This window comes from Nicotiana tabacum, chromosome 23, assembly GCF_000715075.1.
Source record: "Nicotiana tabacum cultivar K326 chromosome 23, ASM71507v2, whole genome shotgun sequence".
In the NCBI taxonomy this organism is placed as follows: domain Eukaryota; kingdom Viridiplantae; phylum Streptophyta; class Magnoliopsida; order Solanales; family Solanaceae; genus Nicotiana; species Nicotiana tabacum.
Window position 1 is genome coordinate 113631104 of NC_134102.1, and position 23953 is coordinate 113655056.

Consider the following 23953-nt stretch of genomic DNA (forward strand, 5'->3'; position numbering starts at 1 on the left):
TTTCAAAAATTAGGAATAACATGTTGTTCCTGCTGAAGCAATTGATGACCTTTAAGTACAAGAAGGTCAGTCTTATCCTTAATCATATAAATAATTTTTAAGATGTCCTTGATCAGTTGTCTGGAATGGGAGTTAATTTTGATGATGAGATACAAGGACTTTAGCGTCTTAATACTCTGCCAGACTCTTGGGAAAACTCTTCGTGTTTCTTTGACAAATTCAGCTCCTAGTGGTAAGGTGACCATGGAATATGCCAAGAGTGGTGTATTGAACGAGGAAGTAAGGAGAGAATCTTAGGGTTCTTCCACACAAGTAGATATTTTGGTTACAGAAGACTGGGAGAGAGATAGAACAAGAGGTTTGAGGAGCAGAGGCAAAAACAGAAGTAAGTCAAAGTCCAAATATTAGAATTATCCGTGTAACCATTGTGGCAAGAAAGGACATATCAAAAGGTTCTGCCACAAATTAAAGAAAGACAAGGAAAGAAAGTTGAAAATAACGAGAACAATATTGTTGCTATTGTTCGAAATGACGTTCTTTTTGCTTATGATAAAAATATCATCAATTTGGTATCCCATGAGACGAGCTGGATAATAGATTCTGGAGCTACATCACATGTCACACCAAGAAAATACTTTTTCTCATCGTATACTCCTGTTGACTCTAGAGTGTTAACTATGGGCAATGCCAGTGAGGTTAAGGTGTTTGGTGTTGACACAGTTTATTTGAAAACTAATAATAGTTCAGAGTTAGTTCTTCATAATGTCAAGCATCTACATACGTTTCTTTCAATTTGACCTCTGCATGAAGATTAGACAATGAAGGTTACCGTAATGCCCTCTTTATTGGCCAATGGAAGCTCGCCAATGGCTCATTAGTAGTGGCTCGAGGAGTCAAGTCTTCTCATTTATATATTGCACATGGCTCTATTCTTAATGACTCCATAAACCTAGTGGAAGGTGATACTTTATCAAAATTATGGCATAGAAGACTGAGTCATTTAAGCGAGAGGGGGATTATGTATTTGGCTAAGAAAAATTTACTCTCTGGAGTGAAACAAACAAAGCTGAAAAGGTATATCCATTGTTTAGTTGGCAAACAGAAAAGGGTTTCCTTTCATAGGACTCTCCTTCAAGAAAGCCCGAATTATTGGAACTTGTACACTCTAATTTGTGTGGTCCTTTTAAAGTAAAGTCAAAAGGTGGTACACTTTACTTTGTGACCTTCATTGATGATCATTCTCGAAAGCTCTCGGTATATCTTTTGAAATCCAAAGATCAAGCACTTGGCGTGTTTAAGGAATTTCAGGCCTTAGCTGAGAGATATACGGGGAAGAAATTAAAATATATTCGCACTAATAATGGTGGTGAATATTGTGGTCCCTTTGATAACTATTGCAGAGAACAAGGAATTCGTCATCAGAAAACTCCGTCCAAAACGCCTCAATTGAATGGTTTGGCAATGATATTCTTAACATGGTGTGATATTGTCCTATTTGGGCCAAGTCCGCACGGTTTTTCCAAAAAGTCTCACACCATTAAGAGATCCCTACACTTTATGTGTAGGCTCCGAGTCTTTTCAGCTACCAATGTGGAACTTTATTTACACACACCCAACAATCTCCCTCTTGAACTAAGTTTTATATGACTCATCACCGTTTAAGGGCTAATTTGGAGATTAACTGTGTGTCACCCACATGATTCGAGTATTTACGGTCATCGAAGTCCAAGGAAAGATTTTAACCATGTTAAAAGTATCTTTAGACCGTTTTATCACATCAGTGTATTATGGATGGCATGTCATAGTTGACGTAATGTGAAGAATAGAAACAAGAAATTATGGCTGAAGATCTTATAGTAAAAAGAAATTTTGAAAAGACACGGTTGAATGTGGAGTTGAAACTACCATATACATCAATTTCAATAATCTTTCTCTATTTTGCATGTGAACATTGTCTCCTCTGCATTACTACGATTAAGGTTGTGGTCCCCTTTTTTAATCTGAAATTTTACTTGTCAAATGAATTATGCACCATTGTGTGTGTCTGTCTCACATTTGTCAGGTTTTACGTACGTATGTATGTAGAGAGAGATATGTAGTTTTTAATTAGTTTGCAAGTCTAGAAGATTAATGACCTAAACCCCAGTTGTGTATAACAATGAGAACATCGATCCCTACTACTTGCTATTTAACAAATTAAAGTATATACGTAAGGTAGCAACTTGTATTGCATACTTATTTTAGACAATCTTTATCCATAAGCCAGTATATATGTTGGCACTTTGTCCATAGATAGAGTTTAATTAGATAGTTTCAGGTGAAGAGTGCCCACCTCCAGATGCGGAGCTAGGATTTGGACCTTATGGGTTCGGGATTATAATCATTTCAAGTTATTAGGTTCTAAATTAATAATTTGTACATATTTATTGAATTTTTTAATATAAATACAGGGGTTGAACAAAAGCTATTGCGTTCGGCCGAACCCGCAAATAACACCGTAGCTCCGCCCCTGCCAACATCAGCATGCTTGTTATATAGTACTACTACTAATTATAATTCCACCTATGTTTTAAATATTCGGCCATTAATCATTTAACCATATTATATTTGAAGTTCACCCAACTAATTTGGATAGCTAAGATAATCAAAACAATATACACAGGCATGGTCTTCACTTTGTTTTTTCTTTGGACCTAGGACTAAATAAATGAATGGCATATAATCCCCTCGAATTAAAACATGTTTTTGCCTCCAATGATTTCCATTCCCAATTGTTTTTGCCTTGGGGATACATAATTCCTCGTTGTAGTTTATATCAAGGGAAGTACAGAATTTCATAATTAGAAGTTAATTAGAGGAGTTAGCTAAAGAAGCAGATATATAGATGATGAAGATGAAGTCATTAACCAACATTCTTATGGTCCTTAATTTATTTTCTCTGTGAAGCTGGAGTATGCGGAACAAACTCTTTTCTTTTAGCCTAATATAAGAAAAGAAACCACTTCTTTGAAGGGAAGCAATAGATGTGATAATTCTAGACATTAAAATTTCAGAGTACTTGGTCATTCACAAATTCTATTATAAGAAAGTTGCTCCAATGTCTAAAGAGGTTTATATACCTTTGCGATACTCTTATGTTATGGGCTCTAAGATAAGATATTTTGACAAAATTAACTAATTAGAAGAGTTTAATATTAGAAAAAGGTATAACAGACCACGTATCACTCTTTTTCAGATTATCAATTCACGTTTATGATAGACAGCTTCATATATATCGTTAACTCTTAAGTGACATGATAGTTATAAACGCATTACATTGTGATCATATAAGAATTAAACCCCTTGCATAATTTTGATGAAGCTAAGGTTCATAGCAGGGACTCGAATTCTGCATTCTACAGCCACACCTGCTGTGAAAGGCTACATCTGCCACAGGAGAGATACATAGTGTTATGTGTTATGCTCCATTGCAAGGTATGAAACTTGAGTCCCACACATCGATATTGCAATGTATTGATGTGGGGTTGATATAGCGTTGTGCTCTCCTACCTTAATAGCAGCTTTTGGGTGTGATATTCATGGGTTGTATCAACGGCCATCTACCATCCTCTGTGCCCACCGTGCCATGGATGGTGATACACAACCGTCAAGGACGAGGGATATGGGGTGTGGTGGTTTGCTGATGTAGGGTTTATATTGTCTTGGACTATCCCACCCCAATTACTAGCTTTTGGGGTGTTGTTCTCTCTGGCTTGTATCACATAGATACGTAGAAATAGATAATTAGACGGACATAGAGGCGGATTCTAGTATTCTAGTAAAGTTTTATTTGAACCCAATACTTTTGATACGGAATATAAATTTATGTAAAATTTTATTAAAATTGTAAGAAATAGTATATTTGAATCTATAATTTTAAAAATTGAATAGCTTTAATACTAAAAATTTTAAAAATTGAACGCATAAAACTTAAATTCTGAATCCGCTTCTGAATAGACAGATAGACAGATATCTATATAGATGGGAGGATGGATAGAGTATTTTTCCCACACCATTACAGCATTGCACTATTTATAACCCCTGCAACTCTTATCCAACGTAACATAATTTCACTGAAAAATCCCCCCGCACCCCTCTACAAGTGGGCTCTGTAAAAATTCAGAACCATTCATATTTCTATAAATTAAGAATACCCCTTCCTATATACGGAAAGGCCATTCATATATAGCTCTACACCTACAATCCTTAGATATGTATCTATATCATAGTAATCTTTGTTCGCATGAAAAGTCCCATACATTATTAATGACGCTCGTTTTCAGAAAACTGCTGATTTTTTTTAAAAATTTTGAACACCTCAAATTTTGCAAAAGCTGAAAGCACCTCTTGAGCTAAAAAATAAAAAAGTTTAATGGCATTTGAAAAAAAAATCTCAGTTTTTGCGAAAGGTACGCTATTGACTATTCCATCACATAAATTGTCACTCTTGACATTCTGAATCAGGGGTGGAGCTAGGTGGGCGGAACGGGTTCAGTCGAACCCCCTTCCCCGAAAATTAACAGTATATAAGATTAATTTTTTTTCTATGTATATGTATTATATGTTGAATTCCCTTAATTTCTTTGTATTTTTTTTTATTTTTATTTTTGAATTCGTTAGTGAAAACCACTATTCTGAATATGCCAATAATTAATTATTCTACTAGTCCGCAATATGTCTAACTGACAAAAAAATGTTCGAAAAGAAAATTTTCACCTGTTTTTTAAATAAACGTCAACTATACGCTGTGAGGGCTAAAGGACTAGGCAATCATTGTACTTTCCAAACATATTGTTGTGTCTTTCTAGTGAACATCATGCAATTACCTCCCAATGGAAAATCTACTTCATTAAATATTTTTCATACCATTATAAGTAAACATATATTAGTTAAAAATGCTTCTGCCAATCCACCGTATTTATCAGTTCAAAATGCAGATTAATACTTACATGCACATCTTTTCTCTTCTAATTTTACCTACCTCATTCTCGTATAGTGCCCCTAGACAATGATGGGGAAAAACGGTGAGAAAACCAGAAAAAGAAAAGCAACCTGAAAATCTTGAGATCAGCAGAATCTACACAAATTAAAGGACAGCCCCAAGAAAAGATAAATTGGACAAATAATGAAAAAGAAAGGTATTATATTAAGCCAAAAAATATATATAATTAAGTTTAATTACTCTCTCACAGGGTACAAATGTTGTTAAACACCACTGCGAGGAAAATTACAAACTTTCGAGATTTACAAACAGAAATCCTTAACATTGGATTTCCAGTTAATTAGTTAACAATAAACATGATCCCAAAAGTCCCCAAAAAAAAAAAGAAAAAAGAAAAATGTGACTTAGAAGATAAATGAAGGACAGAAGCAATAAAACAGATTCTTGAACTTCTGTATAAAATTTTCCTTCCAACATCCTAGCTGCTAGTTCCTCGTCTTCTCGATTTTCTGTCTTTAATTTTACCTTAACGATGACGTTAGAGATTCAAAAACATGTTCATCACAAGGAATTGTAAGGCCCATGTCATGATCAAAGCCAAATTCTTCTTCAGCGCGATGTAGGAGGTACTGGAATTCAGGTCTAGTTAAAATTGAAATTGGAACAATGTATCTTGTTCTGTTTTCGCCAACGTAAACTACAAAATGCCCTTTGGGAACGTCAAGAGGAAGTCCTTCTTCATCTTGATATCCATGCTTTTTTCCCAAACTTGAACACCTTTTCAAGATTTGCTTAATCACTGCTGTTTGTGACAACTTGTTTGAGGATTTTCTTATGGCCATTTTGTTTTACTAGAGGAAGTTTTAGCTTGTTTCTTGAAAAGAAGATCAACTTCTTTCGTGAGGAGAAGTCAGAAGAGCAAAAACAGAATGTCTTTAGGACTTATAGGAAAATGAGCGGTGGAAAGAAAGGGGGTTTGAGGGGGGATATAAATAGACAAGCTTTTAGTTATTATACCTCTTGGCCCTTGTTATTTAGCTATGTCTTGTAAATAAACTTTTATTACTCCCTCCGTTCCGATTAAACCTATTTTTTTTGGTCCATTCTAAAAAGAATGATCTATTTCTAAATTTGGAAACAATTTTACTTAAACTTACAATTCTACCCTTATTGAGAAGCTTTTATAACCACACAAATACTCTGGGGCCTTTTTGACTTATTTTGGATTACTAATTCTAAAAGTCTTTATTTTTTTTTAAACTTCGTGCTCAATCAAACAGGTTTACATAAATTGGCACGGAGGGAGTACGTAACCATGTTTAAGTGATGTGCATTATTATTTTAATTTGTGACTCCTAGGATTAAATTATTAGATTTGGTGTAACCATACAAATGTGGAATCAGAGTCACTGATTATATATTAAGGTAGATTATCTATTTCACAACTTCTTGGGTACCGTCCTTTTTTATTTTATATATATATATACACCGAGGATAGATAAGTAAATTTTACAATAGGTATAAGTCACCTATTCTTTGTGGAGGAGGGGGAGTTAAAATTCAAACAACCAAAAAATTTGAATAAAAAAGGAAGAGTTAGAGAAATGGAAGAAAGGAGAGAAACAAAGCCATGTGGAGTTGTGGGGTAAGAGGAGAGAGGGGCAGGTGTTTTTGGGGAGAGTGTAAGGCTCAAGGACAATGTTGATGTTGGGTGCCAATGTCATTGTGTTTAATGCCTATTGTAGCCTTTCATTGGGACATCTAGGTCCCTTTAACTGTGGCCTACATCATATATATATATATATATATATATATATATATATATTTCTTTTATTCTCTCTATATATATTTGTTTTATTTTTCGAAAATTAGAAAATTACTATTAGCATTAAAAAAAATTGAGTATTAAAAATGCTAAAATTAGCAAAATAATTAGAATTTAAAGAATTGGAAGTGGAAGCAGGTTGTCTACATGTTGTCAAGCTTATATTATTGAAGACTATAACTATTTTTCTGAAGCAGGCAAGGCTTATATCAAACATATTTGGCAGGAGGCAAATTTATTTGCAGATTTTTGTCAAAGGAACGACACGAACATAAAGAAGATTTGCTAGTCTGGAAATATGCGCTTAAAGATATGGAGTTTCTGCTCCTAGTAGATTTGAGCCATGTAGCTTAAGAAAGATTTTGAGAATTTTATTTGATTTTTCATTGTATACCAACAAAAATAAAGAAAAATAATATTATTTTTTGTTTGTTGCTTAAGCTTTTGGTATAATTTATTTAAAAGCATAATTATAAGGAGTATTTGACTAAATTCTTCTTATCTCTTCCTTAGGTTAAAATTTAATGGCTATAAGTATTCTTTCAGTATAAATTGAAAATATATATTACCTTCTTAATTGTTTAAAGCAATGAATAATTTAGACCAGATATACTAAAATGACAAATAGAAAGGACAACACTAAATAATAGTAATAATGTTAAAACGACAAATATACTCCTTTACTTTTGAAAATGATCTAAGAATATTCTCGTTATATTATTGGGTTATTTATACCCCTGAAGTCATACTTTGGGTTCAAATATACCCCTCATTTAAACGGAGGGACACGTGTCACTGTCCTGTTGGTTATTCTAAATATCTTCTAATTAATTAAAAATACCCATTAATCATACCCGAAAAGTAATTTTTTAAAGCAATTTTTTTTTTTGTAAAAACTGGAAAAAATTGAAATTATTTTTACTAAAAACTGAAAAAAACGAAAATATTTTTTTTTCAGTTTTAACAAAAAATTGCTTTAGAAAAAACTGAAAAATATTTTCTAAAACAATGTTTTTAAAAAAACTGGAAAAAAAAGTGAAAATCAATTTACTAAAGCAATATTTTTCTGTAAAAACTGAAATTTATTTTACTAAAAACTGAAAAAAAACGAAAATATTTTTTTTCCAGTTCTTACAAAAAAAACTGCTTTAAAAAAAGCTGAAAAATATTTTCTAAAATAATATTTTTGTAAAAACTAGAAAAAAAACTAAAAAGCAAATTTCTAAAGCAGTGTTTTTGTAAAAACTGAAAAAAAATATATTTTCTTTTTTTTTTAGTTAAAAATATTTCAGTTTTTAATTACTTTTCAATTTTTTTTTCAGTTTTTACAAAAATATTGTTTTAGAAAATATCTTTCAGTTTTTTTCAAAAAAAAAATATTTTCAGTTTTTAGTAAAAATATTTTTTTAGCTTTTTCCAGTTTTTACAAAAATAAATTATTTTTCGGGTATGGATAATGGGTCTTTTTAATTAATTATGAGATATTTAGAATTGACCAACATGACGATGACACGTGTCCCTCCGTTTAAATGAGGGGTATATTTGAATCCAAAGTATGACTGTAAGGGTATAGATAACATAATAGTATAACAAGGGATATTTTTAGACCATTTTCGAACATAAAGGGGTATATTTGGCTCTTTGACGATGTTAAAAAGTTCTCATCTATTCTTTGAAAAGGATGTTGTCCTATTTCAACTGATCAAGAAGCTTCCTAACAATTTCGTTGGGTTTCTATTATACAATTCCTTCTTTTCGACCATTTATCAAGGGGTTATTGTTTGTCTTGTGATAAAATAGAAATCGGAGCAAAGTCTCAAAGTGCCATTATTCCACACTTGCCTATTATTCTTTTGACTTGACCAAACAGAATAAACGATTTGAAATTTCCTTTCCAATTTTTTATTTCTTAAAAATAAAGTATCTTGATTGATATATGATCATAACTTTTTACTTTCCTTTTGATAATTAATAATTAAGATTAACATTCCAATGTCAAGAGCATTTTTAGGATATGTTACTCAGCATGCCAAATTAAATAATTAAAGAAGTGTTATGTATGGAAAAACCAAATTAACTTGATGGACCTTAAATTACCATTATTTAGGGTGGCTTAGACCAAGTAAAACAAACATTATACACTTCAAATCAATTCCGGCTGCATTTGATATTAAGAATTAATGGATTAAAATGCAATTTATCCAAATCTGCAAAAAGAAAAGGAAAGAAACATTGTGAATTAACAGCATTATAAAGATGAAATTTGAGTGGCTAGCTATTGGTGGAGGGTTACATTGTGTTTAATTGGTAATAGGAAAATAAAGGGAAAAGGAAAGTAGTGATGGTTTTTCAACCCCAGAAGTATAATGTCATCAAACATCTTCATGAAAGGAATCTTTCTCAATTTGTGTATCATCCATTACACATGGGCTACGCAAATTTTCTTTCTGTCCTTCCAATTTTATCAAATGTCTCCTAAACGACTTCATGAAAGGACTCAATAGCCAAAAACTCTTGCGTGATGGCTAGAGGTGGAGCATAATTTTAAATTTATGGGTTTTGAATTTTAGAACAACGAATTCAAGTACTAATATTGGGTTCTAAATTTAATATGTATGCATATTTAATAAATTTCTTAGTAAAAATAAACTATTTGAACAGAAGCAATTGAATATGGCCGAACCCATATTGAGGGATGGAGGGAGAGTCTTACCGATGAATTCAGTAGCTTTTACATATACTCTATTTTTGTATTAGAAAATTCATTTAGTATATGCAAATGTTTAATCGCGAATCCAGTAACAAAATGAACTATGAGTTTGATGACAAGTTCAAAATCCCAAAACTTCAAATTTTGGCTCCGCCTCTGCCCATATCTGGGCTTGTGCCTCCACCCCTGAGTGCGTCCAACCTTTATGATTTTTTATTTTTTTTTAAGTGAAAGTCCAAATTTGCATGCAACAAGATAGATAATAGTATTGTCAAAACAAGACAGCTTCTAAATTTGGGAGAATTTTGAAGTGCTTATACATGAGCATGATGCTACAGATAACAAGTGACAAAGAAGGTTGCAGCACCAAAAGTAGTATATTTCTCTAATGCTTCATTTAATTTCCACGAGAAAGATATAACTAAATGAGATTAAGATTTCTGACATGGTGATCCCTCTATTTTCTGTTACGTCCATTTCATTGCTGCAATATCTTTTGGTCTTAAGGTCAGGGCGGATCTACCTCATAAAGTAGAGGTACCACGGCATCCGTTTGCTTCGCTAAAATTCTTACTATGTATATAATATCTCTGTGAAAAAACGTATAAATGGATATAGTGGCATCCAAAGGTCACAAAGTGAAAGTGGGTGCCATTGGTTCAGACTTCCCTTTGAAGGCTTTCCTTGGTTTCATGAATGCAAGTTTGATTCCATATTGGAACAGCTCCTTTGATTTTTCCTTTTCCCTGCTTATTAATATTTCCTTTATTTTAAATTGAGCCTTAATAAGGCCTCACCTCTTTTCTTCTTTTTCGGTTCTTTTCCTCCTTTTATTACTTGCTAAGTCTCTCTTCTTCATTTTTTAAACTTTCGGTTCTCATTTTGTTTCTATCATTATACCTTATTTTATGAATAATTATTTTCTATAGGTTATTTGAATTGATTTTAATTAGCATATAATTTTTTTATTTTTAATGAAACGATATTAATTTATATAGTGGAATATAATTTGAGCAATATCTTCTGTTGGGTTTTGAAAAAAAAAAAAGTAAATGGCTTGATTGATAGTCGTTTTGAGTCGAATATCATAGGTCGAATGTTAAAGGTTTTTCTTTGAAAATAATTGTCATATAAGTCAACAATTAAGATGAAAAATTAAATAAAGAACAATACAAGTAAATTAATCTAGTCAAACAAAGAATATATAGTGTAGTTAATGTACTCTTTAAGCAAATATTTATATTGGAAGCGCTCTTTCATGAAATGTTATTTTTCTTTTGTATTTTTATTTAGAATGTGTTTAATTAAGCGTTAAAAATTTGAACTAAAATCGAACTTATTTGCTTTGTGAATGAAAGGCCTATTCAAATTAACCAAAAACTAATCGAACCGACCCATTATTCCTAACCTATCTTTATAACTACTGATATGTATATTGTATGCATAACATGGTGGCAACCGCAACTTTCGAATCCTGGATCCGCCTCTGCTTCGTGACTTGCAAATCGGTGAATTCTCATATAAATAAGATGCTATAGCTAGATAAGAACCTAACTAACCTTTGTCCAAAGGGGACCTCCTACGAATGGCTACCAAGAAGCAGCAGCAGACATTCTTAACTTGATCGACATCGACTCGCTGACTCTGTAAAACCACATATAAATAATCATGCCACATATTTTATAAATTTCCTCTGTTTGCTGTACTAAAATCTTCAATAGTAGCAGTAGCATTTGTTTTACAGCTTCCATGTCACAGCTCTATTACATAGACTCGAGTATGTTAGGTACGTGATAGATCTAGTAACTTGTAAGCAAAGCGGAGCTAGGTGAGCACAAGGAGTTTAACCGAACCACTTTCGCCGAAAATTACAACATTATGTATATAAGGTCAATTTTTTTTCCTTGTACATATATTAGATATTGAATCCTTTTAGTTTCTTCCCGTGTTTACTTTTTTTTATTTTTTGAATATACTTGGTGTAAATTCTGCTTCTACCACTACTTGTAAGTGCGTTCAATTTGGACTATGTATATATCTGTAAAAGTAAATTTAAGACCATTTGTACATATCTAATATATTGCATATTTACACCTATTATGAACTCGCTAACTCTTAAATTTTGGATCAGTCTTTGCTCATGGCACACATATCCGATAGGAATACATCTAAGAAAATGAATGAATCCATGTAATATAGTCATATACTACTGTTAGGCTTGTGATTCTACGAATGAAACTGGACAGAAAAAAATTATTAGAAACTCACATGCATGCGTTTATTTTATAGGCTCAGGCTTGCAGGTCTTATTTTTACTAACTTTACTATTTTCACCGTTTCAATTTACGTGAACCTATTTCATTTTTAGTTCGTGCCAAAAGGAATGATTCATTTTCATATTTAGAAACAATTTACATTTATGCAATAATTTATAGTCATATACCTCATTTTATACTATAAATTCAGAAGGCTTCTCTCTTCTCTTAAATTTCGTGCCCAGTCAAATAGGTTCATATAAATTCAAACGGGGAGTATAGTACTGTATAATGCTTTATCTGTCTTTCTTATTTTCCAAATTGAAATTTTCTTCTCTTTTTGTTTCCATTTACTTGACTCACCGAAATATCCTAATGCTCCTGGAACTATATACTCGATCCGTTTCAATTTATGTGAATCTGTTTGACTGGACACGGGGTTTAAGAAAAAATAAAAACTTTTAGAATTTATGGTCCTAAATAAGTCAAAAAGGGACCCAGAGTATTTGTATGGTTATAAAAGCTTATCATTAATAGTAGAATTGATTAATGATAGAATTGTAAGTTCAAGATAAATTGTTACCAAATTTAAAAAGAAAATATTTTTTTTAACGGAACAAAAAGAAAATAGGTTCATATAAACTGAAACATCTGGAGTATATATTTTCATGGTCGAAGAGTTGACAGACGAAGTTATCAGGAAACCACATGCATGTCCGTATACTTGAAGGTAATAATTTTACGTACTTTTCCACAATGCCCCATCTGTACTCTTTCTAATTAACATTATACTGCATGCAACCACTACGTACGTCTCTTCAAACTGCGTATAACTAGACTGAATTGCAGCTTTGATATTAAACCTTTTACCTATAAACATACACCCTGGTTTACGTTAAACCAAGAATAAAGATTTTTTTTAACCCAATCAGTACACTTTAACTTGTGACGGTATGTTAGTTGTCAATTTCGTCAGTTTACTACTAATCGTTATTACATAGAATTACTTGTGAGTTGTAAATACTTTATAAATAATCTGATTATATAAATATTTCTTATGTTGTTTGTGGATAAAAGTTAAACTCATATACATCAGTGTGCAATCAGTTAAAGGGTGCAAGCTATAGCTAAGACTCCTAATCTGTAAAGATGGGTCCTTCGGCAATCTAATCCTTCTTCTTTTTTCCAACTAAAATTTCACTGTACGATAATTCTCAAATTGTCATGTAGTATAATTTTATGTAGTAGCTACCAAGACATTATTTTCTTATTCAACAGCTAAACTATGGGGCAGTGGTCGAGCTAAGGGGAGGCAGGTCGATTTGAAACGTCTAATTTCCAGCATATAATATTATATTAGAAGTGTAGAAACAGCTTCCCTAACTCTGTAAAACAGGGGTAAGGTCTGATTACACATTACCCTTTTCAAATTTTACTCGTGAAATTAAACTCGAATTATTGTTGTTGTTGTATTATTAAATATTAGAAGTATATCCACTGTTCCACACACTACCCATATTTTTTCTCTTTTAAATTGCACATCCCCTTTACATTATCAGTAGATAAAACTTAAAATCATTCTAATCATCTCTGCCGTACGGAGTGGAGTCCAGAAATTTATTAGAAATAAGTGTACGAATTTTGAAGATAAGAAGGTGAACAGAGGCCTTTAATTTGGTGGTGTGGTCCTCGTACACCAGCAATATAACACTAACGCACCAACGATGAAAGAGAGTAGTCATAATGATCAAGAAACAAAGGAGTTTCAAAGGAAAGAACCACAGGTATTAGGCATTAATATTAGCAATTCGATTGCACTGGGAATACGGATACCAAAATAGAATAATGTACGCTAAACAGAGGTGGATCAGGGATTTCAAGAAGATTGATACAATATTACAAAGAGGATCTAATATTTATATATATTTGACTACTCGTTCAACCTTTAGGTTTTTAACATGATTAAAATTATAGATTAATAGGTTAAATAATAGGAGAATCCATTATCATTTTGAAATTATAGGTTAAAAAAAAATCTTGCAATTTAGTAATTTTTAACATATATACATATATTCCATATCAAAAATGTTGGGATCATTGAACCATGCTACATCATCTACTGCTATTAGTTTTAATTATATTAAATTTTGCAATGACAAAAGGAGATCATGGATATCAATGTGTTAGATTTAGGGATTTTGAACGATAAACCAAATAAAAAGAGAAAAAAAACAAAAATGCTTAACTAGAACACAAGAGGGAATACTAGACATGCTTACAACTGAGACTTAACATCTAACTACACTGATAAAGGTGTACCCAATAATTATTGCACTATAGGATCACTCACACATGTATATTTAATTAGCAATTTATAAGAAATATAACATTATTATATATTGATCCCTCCGTTTCAGTTTGTGTGAACATATTTTCTTTTTGGTGTGTTCCATAAAGAATGACTCATTTCTAAATTTGGAAATAATTTACCTTAAACTTCAAATCTACCCTTAATGAGAAGCTTTTATAACCAAACAAATATTCTTGACCCCTTTTTGACTTGTTTAGGACTACAAAATCAAAAAATCTTAATTTTTTCTTAAATTTCGTGCACGGTCAAACATATTTACATAAATTGGAATGGAGGGAGTATGATATAGAGATAGGAGCATGGGTTCACGTCAGTGGCGGACCCAAGTGGTGGCTAGCGGGTTCAACTGAACCCGCTTCACAAAAAAATAATTATGTGTATATGTATAAATTAGAATTAAAGTTGTGTAAATTTTGCATAAATATTTTATTTGAATCCACTTGACAACTACTATGTTACGACTAAATTTATATATTTCTAAAATTGAACCCGCTTGCACAAAATTCTGGGTCCGCAACTGATTGACGTGCCTTATGCTGCAACATATAGATACCTCTGCAGCTAAAAGGTTTCTGAATTTTCAAAAGTAGTGTCGACTGATTATCAAAAAGTGGAGTATATGAGATTCTATATCTGGTATTTTGAAAGAGTTTTAAGACTTTACTTCTTGTTCCAAATTGGTTTTCTATTATTTTTAAATGGTGTCTACTTATAGTATATTTGCACATGATTTTGTTACAAACAAAAAACTTATTTACCCAAATATTTGTTGATTTTTTCCGGCAAAGTGGAGCGGATGTCACCTCTTGGTGCAAGGTGTTTTTCCCTTTGCATGTTCCAAGGCTCAGAAAAGCAAATTATCTCCCAATAAAATCAAAAAACAACGCCAGATATGCAGCACAGAATTTATTATACCTTTCTGTCCTCTCTTTCACACATTCAATTTTCCATTTCTATTTGTGGATATTCAAATATTAAATGTTAAATCATATCATCTAAAAGTTTGATTTATTAGAATGATGTTACAGTTTAATGTATTGAAATGAAAACTTGCACATAAAGGTTATAAAGAAAATTGCTGTTAATTAAAGGAAAATCTTGAAATTAAAAACGAAATTTAAACAAGATCAATGCATAAAAATAAGAAGTCTAGATAGACAGATTGACGAAATGAAGTATAATGCTGGGCCATGGCATGGTCTATTTTAGTGGCCAATCCCATGTTCTGTGAAGGAGATTGATGGAGAACTGGTGATGCAAATAGATACTACTTCGGCCCTACTTTAATTTCTCACCGAAAGGCAGTCAGCAGCAATTCAGGGGCGGAGATAGCTCTGGCTGAACCCAATAACTTTTGTCCAAACCTTGTATTTGTCTTAAAAGGTTATTAAATTATGTATAAATTATAAATTTAGAACTCAGTAACTTAAAAGAATTAAAATACTGAACTCATAAGTTTCAAATTCTGACTCCTCCTTTCAGCATATACAGCTAGCTCTTTGCCAATGCCAATTTCAAGGGTTGAAATGACCAAATCATCCTTGTGAAGTTGTTTTAGTAATAAGGTGTACTTGTTTGATCCACATGGAAGCCATGTTACCCTTGCCTCCATAACTTTTGTAAAATGCAACCACTAATATATAGAGACAAAGGATTTTAAGTCAGCGAGTGTGAGTAATATTATATTTACTACTTCTGTGTAACACATTAAAGTTCAAAGTGTACCTGTTTGGAAAATATAGTCTGTAAATTAAACTCAGATAAAAGAGCCACAAGAATTAAAATAAGTTGACAGCAAGCGTAAAGTTAGTTTAACTACGATGAATCATCATAATATTAGTTTAACTACGATGAATCATCATAATACAGACTTAATTCAAAGACAATAATAATATGAATAAAAGTGGTGTGATGTATTGACTATTTATGTATATTTGGTTCAAGTCGAAGGTAGTGAATGTGCTCGCATCCTGCCACAAAGGTGGAAACATGCGTGACCAAAGAATTTCTCTCCTAGCGTACCAGATGCCACAAAGCTGGATCCTTGACCTAAGTAATATTGGTGTCCTTTCTAAGTATTTTTCTTTCTTTGTTGCCGAAACAGTAATCCTCTCCCTCATCTCCCCAGCCACATCTTCTTTTTCCTTTTTGGTTTGTAGGCATCTTAATGCCCTTGACTAAAATGGAAATAGCAAGGAACTAAAATCACATAAGTACTCTGCTGCTTTTGTTAGGAGCATTTCTTCATACCCCTCTGAGGAAATCGTAAATAAAGGCCACAAAAAAAATACACACACACACACATGAAAGCTGACATCTTTGATAAGTAGTACGTATAATTAACTAATAGTACTCTAGTACTCCTCCCCACCATCTCCACCGTCTAATTTTATGTGAATGTGTCAATATTTGCAGGACAAATAATTTTTTTCTTTGATTACGTCAATTTTCTCAATTTCTTTTTGAATATTTCGAATTATTAACAATGTAACTCATAGTATTTAACTATTTTTCATGTAGGTTCAAACTTGGGACAGAGACGGGGTGATATAATCATCCATCACAAATAGATTAGATTGTTGTCTTTATAATTGGAAAGGTTACTGTCGTACGTCTTGGACTCGCAATCCGGCACCTAGGTTAAAGAAAGTTATGATCACTTGTCCGAGATGAATTCAGAATCTAGAGTTAGTGGATTAATTGATTATAATGAATTATATATATTTTAAATTTTTTTTGGGTCTAATACGTAGTTCAAATCAAAAATAATGATTCGTTAAGTCGCATAAATCGTCTTAAGTCCACCCCTAATTCTAAAAATTATAAGTCTACTCTGTATCAACTAGTCGACACGAAACTCAAAACTACACAACCTTGTAAAGAATTCCATTAATGGTGGTTCGGAATTAGTTCTCGTGGGTGGCTATTGGCTAAGACGTTAAAGCAAAATAGTATATTAGAGTACTATTATATATTTGCTAAGTAGATTCGTGGGATTATATAACATCTTTCAGAAGGAACGTGCAAATTTACGAATAATAATAGGAGGCAAAGGAATTGAAAGAAATTAAGATAAAACTGTTGCGGAAGTCAAATGTATATAGCGTGAATGAATTATAATTACTATACCAAAAATTATGACAACCACTAAATAATAAACAAGACAATAAGACAACAATAAAAGAATACCAGAATTTACGAAATTCGGCCAATTTTGCCTACTTCCTCGGACACAATCAATATTTTATTTCACTCCAAAATTACAAGTGAAATAATACTAAAGAGAGAAGATACAAATGCCTTAAGAAGATAAAAAGGGTAAATGAGAGGTGTCTATAAATCCTAAACATTAGGCCTCCTTTTATAGGGTGAAATTCTCATTCAAAATTGTCATCCATCGATGTGGGACTTTTGACAATTTCAACAAATCTCCACCTTGGCAAAATTCCACATCTTCAATTTTCTCTCAATAACAAATTTTGGTTGTGTCTTCATCTTCAATCTTTAGTGTTCAACAATGTTGATCAAATCCAAACAATGTTGAAACTTGACCGCAGTCACCACTTTTGTCAGCATATCAGCAGGGTTCTCCGTAGTATAAATTTTCTTCACCGTGACTCCACCTTCTTCTATGATTTCTCGTACGAAATGATACCGAACATCAATGTGCTTCGTCCTTGCATGATAAACTTGGTTCTTCGCTAATTGAATAGCACTTTGACTATCACAAAAATTGTAATATTTTTTTGTTCAATACAAGCTCCTTTAGCAACCCCTGAAGCCAAATTGCCTCCTTCACAGCCTTTGTAATAACCATGTACTCTGCCTCTGTTGTAGACAAAGCAACTGTTGACTGCAAAGTAGACTTCCAACTAACTGGTGCCTTTGCAAAAGTAAACACATAACCAGTAGTTGACCTTCGTCTGTCCAGATCACCCGCAAAATTTGAGTTACAATATCCAACTACAGACCGATTGCCTTCCTGCTCAAAAACTAACCCAACATCTACAGTACTATGAATATACCGTAGAATCCATTTCACAGCTTGCTAATGCTCCTTTCCTGGATTATGCATATATCTGCTAATAACTCCAACGGCTTGTGAAATGTCAGGTCTCGTACAAACCATTACATACATCAAGCTACCAACAGCATTTGCGTATGGTACCCTTGACATATACTCATGTTCAGTTTCATCCTTTGGCGACATAGTAGTACTTAGCTTAAAATGGGGAGCAAGTGGCGTACTAATTGGCTTAGTTTTCTTATCTATGCCAAAACGTTGTAGTACTCTCTTCAAATATTCTTTCTGAGATAAACAGAGTTTCTTTGAACGTCTATCTCTTATTATCTCCATGCCAAGAATTTTCTTTGCCTCACCCAGATCCTTCATCTCGAACTCCTCCTTCAGTTGAATCTTCAACTTATCAATTTCTTCCGAATTCTTGGAAGTTATCAACATATCATCAACATATAGGAGAAGATATACAAAGGAACCATCATTAAGTTTACGCAAATACACACAATGATCGTATTTGCTTCTCTTGTATCCTTGCCGTAACATAAACTTGTCAAATCGCTTATACCATTGTCTAGAAGATTGTTTCAATCCATACAATGATTTTTCAAGTTTGCATACCATATTTTCTTTTCCAGCAACTATGAATCTTTCTGGCTGATTCATGTAGATTTTCTCCTCCAAGTTTCCATGTAAAAACGCAGTTTTTACATCCATCTGAACTAGCTCCAAATCCAACTGTGCTACCAAAGTCAACATAATTCTAATGGAGGAATGTTTTACAACTAGAGAAAATACCTCATTGTAATCAATTCCCTCCTTCTGAGCATATCCTTTGGCCACCAATCTTGCTTTGTAGCAAACATCTTCTTGGTTAGGAAATCCTTCTTTCTTTGCAAATATCCATTTGCACCCAATTATTTTCTTTCCCTTCGGGAGATTGGCCAATTTTTATGTATGATTCTGATGAAGGGACTGCATTTCTTCATTCATGGCAATCCTCCACTTATCTTCTTCTGAACTTTGGATTGTGTCTTTATAAGTGTTAGGAACACCATCAGCTACAATTGAGGTTGCACAAGCAACCGTCTCTATGAGATGAACAGGTTTCGTTATTATTCTTTTTGGCCTGCTGGTTGCTATTGATTCAAGTTGTTGTCGAGGTTCCTGAGTTGGAATCTCCCTCTCTACTGCTCTTCTTCCAGAGGGTAATCTTCATGAGTTTCCTCCTCTACTTCTTGTGTAGGAAAAATAAATTTTTCCTCAAACTCCACCTGCTTTGATGCACCACCAGTTTGTTTGACATCTTCAACTGTCACCTTATCTGTTATGGCAGATTCATCAAAAGTAACATCTCTGCTGAATATAATATTCCTTGTCTCTAGACACCATAAGCGGTATCCTTTGACTCCAGAAGTAATTTCCATAAATATAGCCTTCTTTGCTCTCGGATCTAATTTTGACTCTTTCACATGATAGTATGCAATTGAGCCAAACACGTGCAAAGAGTCATAATCTACAACAGGTTTTCCATACCATTTTTCAAATGGTGTCTTGCCATCAATAGCAGCAGATGGTAGACGATTAATGAGGTGGCATGCATATGTAATTGCCTCAGCCCAAAATTCTTTGCCCAAGCCAGCATTGGACAATATACACCGTACCTTCTCCAATAAAGTCCGGTTCATACGTTCTGCCACTCCATTTTATTGTGGTGTATGTCTGACAGTGAAGTGTCGGACGATGCCATCATTTTCACAGACCTTATTGAAATGATCATTTTTGTATTCACCTCCATTGTCTGTGCGAATACACTTGATCCTCCTGCCTGTTTGATTCTCCACCATCGTCTTCCATTTGAGAAAAATTCCCAACACTTCATCTTTCCTCTTCATTGTATACACCCACACTCTTCGGGAAAAATCATCAACAAAGGTTACAAAATAGTGCTTCCCACCCAATGAAGGTGTTTTGGAAGAACCCCAAACATCAGAGTGTACATAATCTAAAATGCCTTTAGTATTATGGATCGCAGTACCAAATTTAACCCTTGTCTGTTTCCCTTTGACACAATGCTCGCAAAACTCCAAGTTGCAAGTCTTTACGCCTTTTAACAATCCTTGATTAGATAGAGCTTTCAAGGATTTCCCTCCAGCATATCCCAAGCGCATGTGCCATAGCCCGGTTGCTTCTGCCTCTTTGTCATCACTAGATGTCACTGTTGCTGTCCCAATAAATGTACTACCATGATAGCGGTACATGTTATTATTCTTCTGATTGGCCTTCATTACCACTAGTGCACCGGAGCATATTCTCATCACTCCATTTTCTGCAATGATTTTGAACCCTTTTGATTCTAGGACTCTCACAGAGATGAGATTCTTCTTCAAATCCGGTACATATCGAACATCTGTTAATGTTCTGATCATTCCATCATGGCTCCTTAATCTTATTGAACCAATGCCATATGAGGTAAGAGGGTTGTTATTCGCTGTGTGGATGACTCCATATTCTCCTTCTTGAAAATTCACGAACCAGTCCTTGTTGGGACACATATGATAGCCTTATTCTTCAACTTCGGACAGTCTTTCTTCCAGTGCCCCTTTTCTCGACAAAAGGCACATTCATCTTTGCTGGGTCTAGATCTCGACTTGGATCTTCCCTTCTTAGTCCTCGTTTGATTTTGAGGAAGACCCCTCACAATTAGTGCTTCTCCTTCTCCGCCCTTCTGTTTTTCTCCCTTTCTTTGTTCATAGCTGTACAAAGCCGAACAAACTTCTCTGAGAGAAATTTCGTCATTTCCATGGAGTAGAGTAGTTTCAAGGTGCTCGTACTCATTAGGAAGTGACCCCAACAACATCAAGGCCAAGTCACCATCATCAAAAGTTGCATCCATATTTTGCAAATCTGTGACCAACTTATTGAAACTGGTGATATGTTCATTCATTGTGGTACCAGGAATATAGGTGAAGCGAAATAGTCTCTTCTTCATGTACAATTTATTTTGACTGTATTTCTTCAAAAATTTATCCCCAGTGCTTTTCATAATTTACTTGCAGAAGTTTCCTGTGTGTATGGATATTTCTGCTCTCTAGCAAGGTAGGATCGAATGGTACCGCAAGCAACACGATTGATAATTTTTCAATCTTCTTCTCCAATAACATCTGGCTTCTTTTCTTCAATGGCAAGATCTAGCCCTTGTTGAAAAAGAACATCTAGAACCTCGCCTTGCCATATCCCAAAATGTCCTGACCCGTCAAAAATTTCTACCGCAAATTTCGTATTTGACACAATTCTTGTCATAAGCGAAGATGCCAACGATGACGTATTATTGACACTTGATGTAGATTCTTCTTGTTTATTGTCTCCCATTTTGACACAAATATTATTTAATAGCTGACGACACAAAACAAGATTATTTCCTTTCTGGTGTGGAAGATCAGACTAAGCTGCAACCACAAAGCATACTCAGACAGAACCTTGACTCAGTTACCAAGATAGATCTTTTCTGATGTGGAAGATCAGATTATGCTGCAACCACAGAGCATACTTAGACAGTAACCTGGCTTTGATACCAATTGTTGCGGAAGCCAAATGTATATAGTGTGAATGAGTCACAACTACTATACCAAAAATTATGACAACCACTAAATAATAAACAAGACAATAAGACAACAATAAAAGAATACCAGAATTTACGAGATTCGGCCAATTTTGCCTACTTCCTCGGACACAATCAATATTTTATTCCACTCCAAAATTACAAGTGAAATAATACTAAAGAGAGAAGATACAAATGCCTTAAGAAGATAAAAAAGGCAAATGAGAGGTGTTTATAAATGCTAAACATTAGGCCTCCTTTTATAAGGTGAAATTCACATTCAAAATTGCCATCCATCAATGTGGGACTTTTGATAATTTCAACAAAAACAAACAGACAGCAGGAAGTTGAGTAGTAGAGAAAATCATTCAACTAAAGAGGACAGAAAGAAACTGTGAAGTTGTACGTAGTAATTAAAATAGGACATGGACCCAAAATACAGCTAAGTCCTTTGAAAATCTGGAGAACAAAGGACTTACGGACGTACCCTTAACCATATCATAGAGAACTAAGGGACCATCTATAGATGTAGTCTTTTCCTTCTACAGTAAAGCTAGGGGATTTAAATTTGTCATCGAACACATTATTATTAACTAGTCTCAGTTTTAAACAAGTTGGAATTTATGTATATATGATCCATTGTATTCGGGCTCATTTCATTGTAATACGGTGTAATATGTCCTTTAAGACAAATTAGTTATCCCTACTAAGGATGTGCATATTATTAAGAAGAATTTGCATTAAATGCTAATTTAAAATTGAAGATTAGCCATGTCCGATTAATCGTTGCCATTGGTACGAAAAGTATAAGCGAAGACTTTAGGGGATGAAGCACCGGACATTTGATCTTACGTTGCAAAGAAACAAGAAGGGACATATGGTCTAAACAAAAGGGGCCCAAAGCCAGCTGGGATTGATACATTATGCCTCATTTTTGTTTTCGTCATTTATTCAAAAATAACAAGACAACTAGCATTTCCATGAAAAAGCCACCAAATTAGTTGATCTAAGAGTTAATTTTGCATATGGTTATTGAACTTATCCATTAAAATAGTAAAATATAAAATTAATTTTTATCATATTAAAGTAACTGAAATTTACCCAAACATGATGGGTAAAACTTTATAATTTAACTGTTATAACTGGTAAAATTCAATGACTTTAAAAATAGGTTTATGAATTTAATGTTATAGTGAATAAAGTCAGCCTTTTGATATAACAAAAAATAGTTTTATCATTTTAGTTTTATAGTGGAGAAAGTTCAGTCACAATGCTACTCCTGGCTTATTGCCTTAGAAGGAAAAGAAGGAAAAAATATGCGACACATCAAATCTTTATATTGTATTTATCATTTGTAGCTATACTTTCAGCAAATTTACCATTTGTAGTTATATTTGAATTTTAAAGCAAATTCATAAAATAAGAAATTAATTGTTTTGAACTGAAACAAGAGAGCAACAAACTCTCATAGCTCAGTGCTCACTTGGTTAGAGCACTTGCTTAGCTAGCGAAAATCTTGAGTTTGAATCTCAACAAGAACATTTTATTTTTTTGTATTTATTTATTTCGCCTTAGTTGTATTCGTTGCGCGAATAAATACAGTCGATACAGGTTGTATCCTTTGTATATACCTCTGTATACAGTTGATACAAGTTGTATCCCTTTTATAGCTTCTTTTGCCAAGCTGCAAAAATCAGCTAATTATTTTGAGAAGTGTTTTTTCTTAAAAGTATTTTTTCAAAAGTACTTTAGGTGAGAAGCAGTTTGTGTTTAGCTAATTTATTTGAAAAACACTTCTGAGCAGCAATTAGTGTTTGGCCAAGTTTTTAAAAGTTGCTTCTAAGTATATTTTTTCAAAAGTGCTTTTGGAGAAAAGCTATTTTTTTCTGTTTCTCCAAATCTGTTTCTTCTTCTACTTAAAAGTACTTTTTTTTCCTCCAAAAGTTTGGCCAAACACTTCAACTTTAGAAAAAAGTTGGAGAAGCTTGGCTAGACAGGCTAGTTTACACTTTTGTATTTCACCTTGGTTACAGTTGATACATATTATATTCGTTGCACAAATGAATACAATTGCGCGAACAAATACCGTTGATACAGGTTGCATTCGTTGCGCGAAACGAATACAGTTGACACAGGTTGTATTCGTTGCGCGGTTGAATACAAATGATACAAGTTAATAATAATTGAACAAT

The 23953-nt window shown here is 33.3% G+C and overlaps 1 protein-coding gene and 1 non-coding gene across 2 annotated transcripts; both read right to left on the bottom strand.

Moving 5' to 3' along the window:
- Positions 1–5502: 5502 nt before the first annotated feature.
- Positions 5503–5823, bottom strand: LOC107825827 (auxin-responsive protein SAUR50-like). The gene has a single exon (XM_016652742.2). The coding sequence runs from the start codon at positions 5821–5823 to the stop codon at positions 5503–5505; it is 321 nt and encodes a 106-aa protein (XP_016508228.1).
- Positions 5824–9190: 3367 nt separating this feature from the next.
- LOC142177721 (U6 spliceosomal RNA) lies at positions 9191–9290 on the bottom strand. Its single transcript, XR_012706281.1, has one exon. It is a non-coding gene; the product is annotated as a U6 spliceosomal RNA (small nuclear RNA).
- Positions 9291–23953: the final 14663 nt, after the last annotated feature.